This window comes from Amblyomma maculatum, chromosome 2 (assembly GCF_055883805.1).
Source record: "Amblyomma maculatum isolate TAMU_Amacu chromosome 2, ASM5588380v1, whole genome shotgun sequence".
Classification (NCBI taxonomy): domain Eukaryota; kingdom Metazoa; phylum Arthropoda; class Arachnida; order Ixodida; family Ixodidae; genus Amblyomma; species Amblyomma maculatum.
Genome location: NC_139345.1, coordinates 20,274,102 through 20,287,201, shown reverse-complemented (window position 1 = coordinate 20,287,201; position 13,100 = coordinate 20,274,102). Strand labels below are relative to the sequence as shown.

The 13,100-nt window shown below is 46.8% G+C and overlaps 1 protein-coding gene across 2 annotated transcripts in view; it reads right to left on the bottom strand.

Moving 5' to 3' along the window:
- LOC146198113 (uncharacterized) overlaps positions 1-13,100 on the bottom strand; it is a 74,447-nt gene that overhangs the window by 19,344 nt on the left and 42,003 nt on the right. For both annotated transcript variants that reach the window (XM_084593439.1, XM_084593440.1), the window contains exons 6-7: positions 10,019-10,145; positions 9,106-9,281 (exon numbers count right to left, since the gene is read on the bottom strand). In XM_084593439.1, the coding sequence (XP_084449565.1) occupies positions 9,106-9,281; positions 10,019-10,145 (303 nt within the window). The remainder of the gene's footprint in view (positions 1-9,105; positions 9,282-10,018; positions 10,146-13,100) is intronic.

Here is a 13,100-nt window from a genome sequence, read left to right as displayed (position 1 = left end):
TTCATGACTGCAGTATCCTTCCGAGGTAATCTTGGAGCCCAAGAACAGAAAATCTGTCACAGCTTCCACTTCTTGTCCATTGATGCTCCAGGACTTGATAGGGCAAGACGCCATGATCTTTGTCTTTTTAATGTTCAATTTAAGCCCAAACTTCTCACTCTCTTCTTGTACGCGCATCAGAAGCCTCTTGAGTTCCACTTCACTTTCTACCATTAAAGTGGTATCATCCGCATATCTAAGGTTGTTGATACATTTTCCAGCAATCTTCACTCCAGCTGTGCCAAAGATTGTTCCAACTACCACACGATCGCGCTTATTTCGCATGCTAGCAAGGTGATGTTGAAAATCCTCCAAGGTAGGCTGCAGCAGAATGTGGATCGGGAGCTTCCGGACGTGCAAGCTGGGTTTCGCAAGGGCAGAGGAACTAGAGACCAAATTGCCAACCTTCGCTGGATCATGGAAAAAGCAAGAGAGTTCCAGAAACCCATCTACTTCTGCTTTATTGATTATGCGAAAGCGTTTGACTGCGTAGATCACAGCAGATTGTGGCAAGCTCTCCAAGAGATGGGAGTTCCAATTCACCTCATCTGTCTCCTCTAGAACCTGTATGAAGGGCAAGAGGCCACAGTCACAACTGGACATGGTCTTACTGATTGGTTTCCGATTGAGAAAGGAGTGAGGCAAGGCTGCATACTGCTGCCCTGCCTATTTAACCTATATGCAGAGTGCATCATGAGGAAGGCCGATCTGGACGAGTCTTCAGTTGGAGTGAAGATTGCTGGAAAACGTATCAACAACCTTAGATATGCGGATGATACCACTTTAATGGCAGAAAGTGAAGTGGAACTCAAGAGACTTCTGATGCGCGTACAAGAAGAGAGTGAGAAGTATGGGCTTAAACTGAACATTAAAAAGACAAAGATCATGGCGTCTTGCCCTATCAAGTCCTGGAGCATCAATGGACAAGAAGTGGAAGCTGTGACAGACTCTCTGTTCTTGGGCTCCAAGATTACCTCGGAAGGAGACTGCAGCCATGAAATTAGGAGACGCCTGCTTCTGGGAAAGAGAGCAATGGTTAGCCTTGACCGCCTAATAAAGAACAGAGACATTAGTCTGCCAACCAAGATCCGTATAACTCGTGCTACGGTATTTCCAGTTGTGATGTATGGATGCGAGAGTTGGACTGTGAAGAAGGCTGACCGCCGAAGAATTGACGCATTTGAATTGTGGTGCTGGCGGAGAATCTTGAGAGTTCCTTCGACGGCCAGAAGATCAAATCAGTCGATATTGTCGACCATAAACCCTGACTGCTCATTGGAGGGTCAAATTCTAAAGTTAAAGCTCAGCTACTTTGGTCATCTGATGAGAAGAGAGGGGTCGCTGGAGAAAGATTTGATGTTGGGAAAGGTTGAGGGTCGCCGGAGAAGGGGTAGGCAGCGAACGCAATGGTTAGATGGCATCCTCAAAGCACTGCAGATGAAGTTATGTGATGTTAGGAAGATAGTGAGAGACCGGAAAGCGTGGCGTGACATGGTCCATAGGGTCACGAAGAGTCGGACACGACTGAACGACTGAACTGAACTGAACTGATACAATATAATACTATGTGAGCAAGAGTTTACGCAAAATAGTTGCTAGTTTGTTTAAATTCATGTTATGGCCTAATCCCGAAAATGTTACAAAGGCACATGAATGCGTATTTCTTAGCAAGCTCAGCAAAGCATTTGTTTTACACGCTTTAGCTGCATGTCTTATCATTTGTTCCACTTTTTATTTGCACATTCAGTCATGCAAATCCATTATCTTGGCAACTTACAGTTATGCCTCATTTATGTCCGCCACATTTTTGCCTAAGAAAAACATCAACCGTTGGACATGCTAAGCTACAAAACTTCAAGAGAAGCTACGCCTAAATGTGAACCGAATATCATGCCGGAAATCAGCTTTGAAATCTGCTTTACTGCAGACCACAGAAGAGCTAAATCTGAAATACTGTGAGCACTGTGTGGCGCTTCATCTTCCACACTGCTGAACGTGCTGCTTCATCTTCATCCTGCTCCCTCTTGTAGATACCCATCGTCATCGCGGAGTGTGTTTGGCTGCAGTGTGCGACCAAGGCTTCAGGTCTGTAATAAAGCCTGATTCCCCAAGTCCGACCTTCGCGTTACCTTACACGTGGTGGAGGTGCGCCTTGATTTCCCCGCTGCTTCGTCACCTGCATCCACCTGGAGCTTCGTTCTGGCCGCCGTTTGACCCCGACCACCATCGTCATGACACAAGAGGGCCACTCCGCTATTCCGGCTGCTACCAACTCGACTCCAGCTCCCCTTGCCACTTGGACTGTCAGTAGCCGTCAGCGCGACCCGCAGATGTTCGCCGGTCTCCGCGGCGACGACGCTGATGACTGGCTCGACAGCTACGACCGGGTCAGTGCTTTCAACCGATGGGACGATTCTCTTAAATTAATTAATGTGTCCTTTTATTTGACGGATGTGGCCAAAACGTGGTTTCTAAATCATGAGTCGACGATTCCGGACTGGGCTACCTTTAAACAAAAGTTACGCCAGATTTTCTGCGCTCCTACTGTTCGCACGGAGTCCGCCAAGAAGAAGCTAGAAGCCCGACTTCAGCGGCCTAATGAGACCTACACCTCTTATATAGAAGATGTACTTTCACTTTGTCGGCGCATCAATGACACAATGCCAGAGGCCGAGCGGGTTCGGCACGTCCTTAAAGGTATTGGGCCACTCGCCTACAACGCCCTGGCCGTGCAGAACCCTACCACAATCGATGCCATCATATCCACTTGTCAACGCCTTGACGAACTACAGTCAATACGCCTGCAGCCTGATCCCACTTCATTTGGTTTCACTGCCGAAGCTGACCTCCGTGTGCTTATTCGCGAATTAATTCGTGAAGAGCTCTCGGCTCAAGGTAATTTGTGCCGCCCTGCATCTGAGCCACATAATTCAAGTGCCGGCCTGCGTAGCATTGTTAAAGAAGAGCTGGCCTCAATGACCTATTCCCCGCCAACATCGGTCGCTCCTACCATTTGTCAGGTGCCAACGTACGCCCAGATCACGTCCTTGCCGCCCGCAGTTGGAGCGCCTACGCCACCGGCGCCTACCACTGCTCATGTCGCTGCATTGGCACCACCTGCCGCAGCGCCGACATACTACCCCAACTGGCGCCCAGCCCGCCCTGTGTGTTATTACTGCGGGTACCGAGGCCATATTTCCCGCTTCTGTCGTCGCAGGCTCCAGAATGAACGCCGCGGCTACGAATCATTTGAAGCAGACTACCCTCCTCGCTTTTCCGGCTCTAACCACCGTTCATTCCCCGATTATCCCCGACGTTCATCACCCCCGCCAGAAAGCCCCGCTCCGCCTGCTGGTTACAGGCCTTCAAGACGCCGTTCTCTTTCGCCTTTTCGCCGCTCAGCCTCGCCTCTCCGTCAAGCTTCTCTGACGACCCCCCGCCTGTCGGAAAACTGACCACTGCAGTTTTAGGAGGGAAAACTGCACTCTTCGGCCATCCCAAAAATCCTCCGGAACGTCCCTGGAATATTATTTTAGTGCGGGTTGAAGGATTATCTGTTGAAGCTTTGGTTGACACGGGCGCCGCTGTTTCTGTGATACACACTGACTTGTGCTCCCGCTTGCGAAAAGTGAAAACGCCTTATGATGGACCTGAACTCCGTGGAGCTAATGGTGCAATAATTCGGCCTTCTGCTAAGTGTACTGTGCGAGTTTTTGTTGACGGTGTCCGCCACCATGTACAATTTGCCGTGATGTCACCGTGCGCTCACCCAATTATTTTAGGCTGGGATTTTCTGTCTGCCGCATCAGCCAGCATTTCGTGTCGCGACAGGATCATTTACATGAACGAGAGCGATCCGTCTTCTGAACATCCCGAGCCCCGTTATCGCCTGCTTGCCGCTACTAACTCAGTGTTGCCCCCTGGATGCGAACAACTTGTCGCGCTTACTTCTGCTGACATTGATAACGGAGATGTGCTAATCGTGCCTTCTGATCGCCATCTGACCCGCGGAATCGCGCTACCACCAAGTCTTGTTCGGTTTGAGCATGGCACAGCGCTTGTCGCTGCTTCGAACACTTCCCCAGAGCCCATTGTGCTGACTAAAGGGACATGTTTTCCTTGTGTCCTGGACATTCACCCGGTGTCCCTCACCACCCTTACCGCCCCCTCTTCCTCACCAGCAGCTTCTTCCGATGCTTCTCTCTGTGTTCTCTTTGGCACCATCAATCCTGACCTTCCTGCGACTCACCGCCAAGCTTTGCAGGAATTACTTCGAAAACACCAAGCCTCCTTTGATGTCACTTCTCCGACCTTGGGCCGAACGTCTTCTGCACAGCACCGCATTATTACAGAAGGTACTTCTATTGTTAGCCGCCGCCCTTACCGTGTTTCCTTATCAGAACGTAAAATCATAGAAGATAATGTGAATGATATGCTCCGGCGAGACATTATTCGGCCATCAGCTAGCCCCTGGTCATCTCCGGTCGTCTTGGTCAAAAAAAAGGATGGGTCCGTGCGTTTTTGCGTTGATTACCGCGCACTTAACAAAGTCACTCGAAAAGATGTTTACCCTATGCCACGAATTGACGACTCCCTCGACTGTCTTCAGGGCGCCGAATATTTCTCCACTTTGGATTTGCGTTCCGGTTACTGGCAGATACCGATGCACGAAGCCGACAAAGAAAAAACAGCATTCGCTACTCCCGATGGGCTTTACGAATTCAATGTCATGCCTTTTGGACTTTGTAATGCCCCCGCTACGTTTGAGCGCATGATTGACACTGTTCTTAGAGGACTTAAGCGGAAAACATGCTTGTGCTACCTGGACGACATAGTTATTTTCTCTGCGACTTTTTCTGATCATTTATGCCGCCTTGATCAAGTATTAACGTGCCTGGCATCCGTCGGTCTCCAGCTGAACACAAAAAAGTGTAATTTCGCCAAGAAAGAAATCAAGATCCTGGGCCACCTCGTCAGCCGCGATGGCATTCGACCCGACCCTGACAAGCTTGCTGCAGTTTTGAACTTTGCACGCCCTCAGCGGACTAAGGAACTACGCAGTTTCCTTGGCCTGTCTTCGTACTTTCGCCGTTTCATTCGAAATTTCGCTACCATTGCTGCACCGCTCCACCGCCTCCTTACAGACCGTACTACTTTCAATTGGTCCGAAGAATGCGGAAAAGCTTTCCAAACCCTAAAGAATGCCCTCACTTCGGACCCTGTTCTCGCTCACTTCGACGACACTGCTGCCCCCATTCTTCACACCGATGCCAGCAGCCTCGGTATCGGCGCCATACTTCTGCAACGTGATACCGCTTCTCGGGAAAAGGTAATTGCGTTTGCCAGTCGAACTCTAACACTAGCGGAACGCAACTACACCATCACTGAGCAAGAGTGCCTAGCCGTCGTTTGGGCAGTTCAGAAATTCCGCCCCTACCTCTACGGCCGCCATTTCACGATCGTTACCGATCACCACGCTCTGTGCTGGTTATCAACCCTCAAAAATTTGACTGGACGCCTGGGCCGTTGGATTCTGCGTTTGCAGGAGTACCACTTTGATGTCATATTCAAATCGCGACGCAAACATCGAGATGCCGATGCTCTTTCCCGCTGCCCGCTATCAGAATCGCCACCTAGTGCTTCCTCGAGCCTTCCTGCGTGCACCCTCGACGTCCCAATGTCGTCCAGAGCCCCAACCTTAACCTGTGCTACTCTTGCCGCTGCTCCAGATCGCTACGCCATTATTTCAAACCAGCGAGCAGATCCCTACTGTATTTCCCTAATCAACCTTCTCACCGGTGCTTCTCACCCTCCTACCGCTAGGATGCGCAGGCAACTCCAAAAGTTCAAACTTGACAACGGCGTGCTCTCCCGTTATATTTATTGCTCCGAAGGCACCCGTTGGGTCCCCGTTATTCCGAGAGCGCTTCGCACCCGTATCCTGGCGGCTTTCCACGATGATGCTACAGCCGGTCACTTAGGCTTTCATAAAACTTACCACCGCGTGAAAGCCCGTTTCTTCTGGCCAGGCCTCGCCTCAAGTGTGGCAAAATACGTCGCCTCTTGTCTGCCATGTCAGCGCCGCAAACGGCCCACTTCTCCTCCTGCTGGCCTACTACAGCCGCTACCTTGCCCTGCTACTCCTTTTGCCGTTGTTGGCATAGACTTATACGGGCCACTTCCATTGTCCGCACGAGGTAATCGCTGGATCGTCACCGCCGTCGACCACCTAACACGCTACGCTGAGACCGCTTCCCTGCCTAATGGCTCAGCACATGAGGTCGCGACCTTCTTTTTGGAATCGCTCGTACTGCGCCATGGGGCCCCTCAAGTGCTTCTCAGCGATCGTGGTCGGACATTTCTGTCGAAGATTGTAGCCGAAGTTATTGAAGCCTCAACCACACATCACAAATTGACCTCCAGCTATCACCCGCAGACCAATGGGTTGACTGAGCGGTTCCACCGCACGCTTTCTGACATGTTGTCTATGTATGTCGACCAGGACCACCGAAACTGGGACGTAATACTTCCTTTTGTTACGTTCGCCTACAATACGGCTGTACAGCGGACCACAGGTTACACCCCGTTTTTCCTCGTTTACGGCCGTTCTCCCGCTACCTTTCTTGACGCCTCTTTTCTTTCTACACATGCCAGTTCCTCATCCTCTCTTCCTGACCAGTTCCTTTCCCGAGTGGCCAAATCACGCCGGCTTGCTCGCGTCAACACGGAAGCTAGCCAGGAAGACCGCAAGTACCGCTATGATGCAACCCATCGCCAAGTTTCGTTCCGTCCCGGCGACGAGGTGTTACTTTGGACCCCATTACGCACTCCTGGCCTTTGTGACAAGTTACAGCACCGTTACATTGGTCCTTACACAGTTCTTGCAAAAACCTCCCCGGTCAACTATCGCGTCTCCCCTGTTTACCCTCCTCCGGACTGTCGTTACCGTGGCACTGAAGTTGTCCACGTTTCACGTATGAAACCTTTTGTTCGGCGCATTCCTGCGGACTAATTGCGGCCAGGCTGGCCGCTTGAACTGCGCGGGCGAAATAGTGTGAGCACTGTGTGGCGCTTCATCTTCCACACTGCTGAACGTGCTGCTTCATCTTCATCCTGCTCCCTCTTGTAGATACCCATCGTCATCGCGGAGTGTGTTTGGCTGCAGTGTGCGACCAAGGCTTCAGGTCTGTAATAAAGCCTGATTCCCCAAGTCCGACCTTCGCGTTACCTTACAATACTAATAGGCGCTAAGAAGGCAAAAAAATTACAAAACAGCATATCAAAATCTTCATACTTGGTGGTGCTATACAGTGTATTTGTGCCAAAATAGATGAGTTGAATAATGGACAGTTTTGCCTGGGAGCAAACATTTTATGACTCAAACTTCTTTTTGAACAATGGGCATGGTGAAAATATACATATCTCAAGATGAACCACTTATTTTTGTTGCGTTAATGTAACTGATGTTTAAAGGGCTATTACAGTTTCTTTGACCTCCTTGGATTTTAATGGAACTTTCACAGTACATTCTCCTCAGCTCTCTGATCATTTGTACCAAATTTTGCAATGGTGCGATGCTTTGTAGCAGTCAAAATTAACTGCAGAATTTCACATTTTGTGGCATCAATTGGGAAGATTTTTATGCACAAACTTCGGTATGTGACATCACTGGATGCACAACCATCTATATTACCTCCACATTAGCGGTAGGACGAAAGTTTGAGCTTGCTTTTGGTCATTTCAGACAAACAGCGACACCAATTATCAGTAACAGTCACCAGTACAGCTAATCAACATGCAAATGATAGGTTTTGTGGCCTTATCTGGGACGTCATAGGTTGGTCTGTCATGACATGACAACAGGTTCACTGAAACCTGCTTTCAGTTTCAGTTTCCTTACTTTTGCTCTTTTAAAACACTTCCACTTGATGTTTTGAGAAGTTTTTTTTTCTTTTATACTGGAAACAAAAAAATCTAAGGAATGTTTGGTTTGGTTGTGGGGTTCAACTTCCCAAGGCGACTCAGGCTATGAGAGACGCCGTAGTGGAGGATGATGTGATTATAAACTCAAAATGCTCAAAAACTTCCGCAGTTGGCCCTAAAAGTGGAACTGCTCTAATCACAAATGACATAGAAACAAATGAACTGCTTTGCTTCACTACAAACTTTCGCTCGAATTGACATGTGCCTCTACTGATCTACCCATCATAGATCCCATGAAGACCTTCATTGCTTAGTGGTGATGAAGATTGGGCTACCTGCCTTGAGACAAGGCACAGATGTAAGCTGCCATTTTTTTCTGAGTCGGTGCCCCCGAACCGTAATGAATTAATATCTTATAGCACCTCCATCTGCGAGGGACACATCTGGTGTGATCCGCAGTTTTATTGTTGCCTAAGACGATTACATTGCGATGGAATTGTTCACTGAGCATGAAAACTGCAACACGGCGTTCATGTAAAAAAAAAAAAAGCGGAAGCAGCTGATCGACACCTTCGTAAATAAATGGTGTTTTTCGACTGTGTAGCCCAGTCTGACAATGTGTTTGGGCTGGTTTCGTGCTTCAACAAAATTTTTAATGCGCCACGTCAGTTTCGTTGCAGCGAGGTTCAACTTGTATAAGCAAATGCATTTCCTCTGCTTCTGCCTACACATTTTATTTGTTTTCGATATGAAATTTTTTTGTAACTCTGTGAAATCTTCTTCAAGGAATGAAAGCTCTATTGTTGAAAAGTGAAACCTGGCATCGCATGCCAAAATTTCGACAAACTGTGATTTCCACTCATCAACAGCGCATGTCCTAACACATGAGCAGACCAAACCTGGGCACACGAGACATGAAGAGCTGATGAGCAATGGCGCTCCTCGACTGGAATGTAGCATCGCACTCTAAGTGCTGTAACAGACGCATGACAACAAAATACGCTTAACAGAAATAAACTCGCCCAGCTATCTGTTCTATTATAAACACCGTGCACCTGCGGCAAAACAAAGAACACTCTCAAGTATTCTCGCAGCATCCTGCAGGGCAAACTAAGTCAACTGAGTGCAGGCTCTACTACTCACTGAAGCCACAACGCGGGCCTCCCCATTCTGGCTGTCATAGTAAACCTTGGCATCTTCCAGCACCTTGATCAGTTCAGACCGCTCGGACACCTCCTTTTCCAGTGCTTTGATGTACTCCTCCAGGCACCGCGTTGCTTCGTCAAAGTCTTTCTGGAACTGCTGGCCATGGCTGCGATCTGCTTGCAACATCAAAGGGCACGTCACTCCAGAATGACAACAACCTTCTTAGCAAAACAGAGGACGCCATCTGTGCAATCTAATTAGCCAAGTCTCCACTACAGACTGCCACTGCAAGATGTCACCACTCTGGCTTTGGTCTTCTGAGCTTCCCGTAAAGCCGAGCAACAGACAGAAAAAGTTGGCACACTCAGCTGAAAATGCATCACAACAGAGCTCAAAGGCTCTCAAATTCACAACATTACAAATAGGTGTATTATTCATATGTTTGCTAAATCTGCCAAAAAGAGCAACATAATGCTTCTTTTCTGGAAAGTGTTTATGTGCCGAAAATTTTTAATGATTTGCAGTGCGAGATATTCTCAGCTACATCCAAAACTGTATTAAAGAAAATGCTTGGCTCTTTGTAACACATAAAACATATTTGTCTGTAATATGTACTCTTCAGTTGTTTGTTCATTCTTATTTAAGTTATTTGTCCTTGTTGGTATGACTCTTCCTAACTGTTGCATGACTTTTCTGTAAGTCGTTGTTGATTATTGTATGTACACAAGGTTCTTATTTGAGAACTGAACAGTATTCGAGAAATGGCATTGTATCCAAAAGTCAAAAATTTGATTCAAACAAAAAAATATTTATGCAACATATGAAATCAAGGCGCCAATTATGAATGTGTAAGAATTACCACTACACATCTATTGCAGTTAGAAAGGCTTTTGCTTCCAGTACTACACACCTTTAAATTTCCGCAGAACTTCTGAGCTTGAGACATCCATGTTACGACTTGTCAAGTTTGTCAACTTGGTGCTGGTCTCAATTTCAACCTTTTTCATTTTCTTGATCTTGTCAATGGCCTTCTCAGGCTGAAAATACAATCATGAACATCATAAACATGAGATTTAAGACCAAAAATATAGAAAAGCAATAAAAAACTGACTAACAACTAGCAAGCAACAGAAGACCTTTGCGTGAAAATTTATAGTTAAAATACACACCGGTTCACTTTCACGTTCTTTGTGCGGGAAATGGAGCGCACCAGTAAACTTCGCTTGGGCATTACAAGTTCTCATGATCAAATCAGAATAGCACTGTGAGTAAATCAAAATCCTCCCCCTCCCCTCCCTCCCCCGCCCACACACGCATAAGGCTTACTTTTCTCGGTTCTTGGCATTTTTATACTACAATACAGGGTTTAATTTTATAACTTAGCAGTGGTATTTCAGGTTTAATGTTCTAAAATGACTCACGCTATGAGGGACACCCTACTGTAGGGTTACAGATTTCTTTGAAGTGCACTGACATCATACAGCACATGGGCCTTTTGTTTGTTACGTCCATCTAAACTTACCAAGGGCAGGTTCACATGCCAGCAATCCAGCTCAATAGCAGAGTGCTTAACCAATGTGTGAGAGGCACTTCTTTGCAGGCTTACCATGGTGAATGTGATTTTCTAAATTTTTTTGCCCATAAATAAAGCCCCTTTAATCTGCCCCAATCTCCCTATGCATGCCCATATTTTCCTCTACATATTCTTTGCTTCATATCTGATATAACAGTTGGCAGTAGCATTACTCAATCATCATGTTCTCCTCTCTTCATCCTTCATCTCAGTATTTGTGCAAGCAAAAGCAGCAAATTTCATAACGTGCCGGACAAGATGGATGACATACTACACCACACTGAAATGTGTATCATGCATCGGCCACTCAATGCAGTTCTATCCTGCTCTTCGAGTGCATATGCATTCAAAGAGAGAAAAACCAACACATTATGCAGTCTGCCCTGCACACCACACCTTGCTTGTCTATTTGCTTCAGGTATGTAAGTGATAACCTATGTTGGCTGCTTAAATAAGCTAATCAAGACTGAAACAGAGCTAGGCAATATCATCATTATCATAATGACAATCATCATGAGCAGACTAACTATGTCTAGCACAGATCAAAGGCTTCTCCCATATCACTTTAATTGACCTTGTCCCATGAAAGCTGCAATCACCTTAACCCTGCAGACTTCATGCAGCCACAAATTTCCTGTTATAATCATGCCAGGATTTTACAACTGCGTAAAAACGAAAGGAAATAAATCAACTAAATGAATTGACACTGTGTGACTAGGAAAATTTAGGCACTGGGCAGATCCACCTTTGGAATATGGTGTGTCTGCAGTGCTCATACCTGCTCCAGTTTGGCAAAAACATATGCACATTAGGGACGCCTCTTAGAGTGCATACTGATGTGCAGGCCTTTAGTGTATTAATGCCACATGCCTTAAATATATATAACGATTGGTTTCCAAGTATTATGACTACTGCAAGGGTCCAGTAAAAAAAATGTCTTCTCTATTAAACAACTTGTGCAAACTGCCTTCGTGCAGTCTGTTGTGCAGTGAGAATACAGCCATACTTAGGTGCTGGTGCAATACATAATATGCCTCCTAATGCAGTAAAAAGCTACTTTAACAGACACTGATGACAATGCCAAGCTTCACTCTATGTAAAGATCCATTCTCTGCTCTGTTCACTGCAGTCAAAGGTTGCTGAGCTTGCATTTATGACTGAGAAATTACATCAGAAGTCTTTCCCTGTCCTCAATTCAAACCTACCGATTCCACACCAAAAATAGCTCCATGATCCCTGCTTCCAAGTGAACAGTGCTGTAGCCTAACTTCTGGTTTACTTTAAAAAAAAACCTGAGTTGACGCACACAGTTTAACTGCGAAGCTGGCCAGTGATGGCAAAACCTGTATTTCATTTTATGGGCAACAAAGGTTAAGGTTTCATTGAAAGTAAAGTTTCTCCCATTAAAATTCAGTAATCTAGCAACATAAGTATACTTCGATTCGTCCACAGCAACCACTAACTAAAAAGAACTGGGAAGAGGCATATATATGACAGCACGAGTGCCGTGACAGACAATACCATGCACATGGCCGAAAATATATTCCCGCTAAGTCAGGCCGCCACTACCAAGGATACTGAGAAGTATACTTTGCACCTCGCTCTCCAAGGCTGGCAGCGGCTGTGCCACTCACTCAATGAAAAAGTTAACTTGTCGAAGGCCTGGCACATATTTCGAGCTATCCTTGGACGCAAGAAGCCGATTTCCCCTGCCCAAAGTATGGCCCTTAAAAAAATTGAACGTCTCCCCGGCAGAGTTAGCTATACAAGCAGGGAAGGTATTTTTTCCTCAACCTGAAAATGCGGATGCCTTGCCTGCGAACCCCTTATCAGGTACATTAAACGAATACGATGTTCCCTTCACATTAGACGAACTGGAGGCAGCACTTTATGACTCCAATCAGAATAGCACCCCAGGACCGGACGGTATAAGCTACTCAACACTTCTGAATCTTCCCAAGTCACACAAACTTGCCCTGCTGAAAGAGATGAACAAATACTGGGCCGACGGTGATCTTCCTCTTGCTTGGAAGAAGTCAGTGGTAATACCAATTCCAAAACCTGGCAAGCCAAGTCGAACATTACAAGACCTCAGGCCGATATCGCTGACGTCCAACCTTTGTAAGGTCATGGAACGTATGGCTCTAAGAAGACTTGAATGGTACTTAGACAAGTACAACGTCCTCTCTCCTATGCAAGTAGGTTTTCGTCGAGGGCTCTGCGCCCAAGATATCCTCAGAAGGCTTCATAACGACGTTCTCGCATACCCTAGCAGCGCACAGCTCCGAGTGGTTGTTGGGGTCGACGTCAAAAAAGCGTTTGATTCCGTGCCCCACTCGACCATACTTCGCCGGCTCCAGGAAGTGGGGATAGGCGGCAACCTCTACCGCTTCGTAAAAGCCTTTCTTGCAGAAAGAAC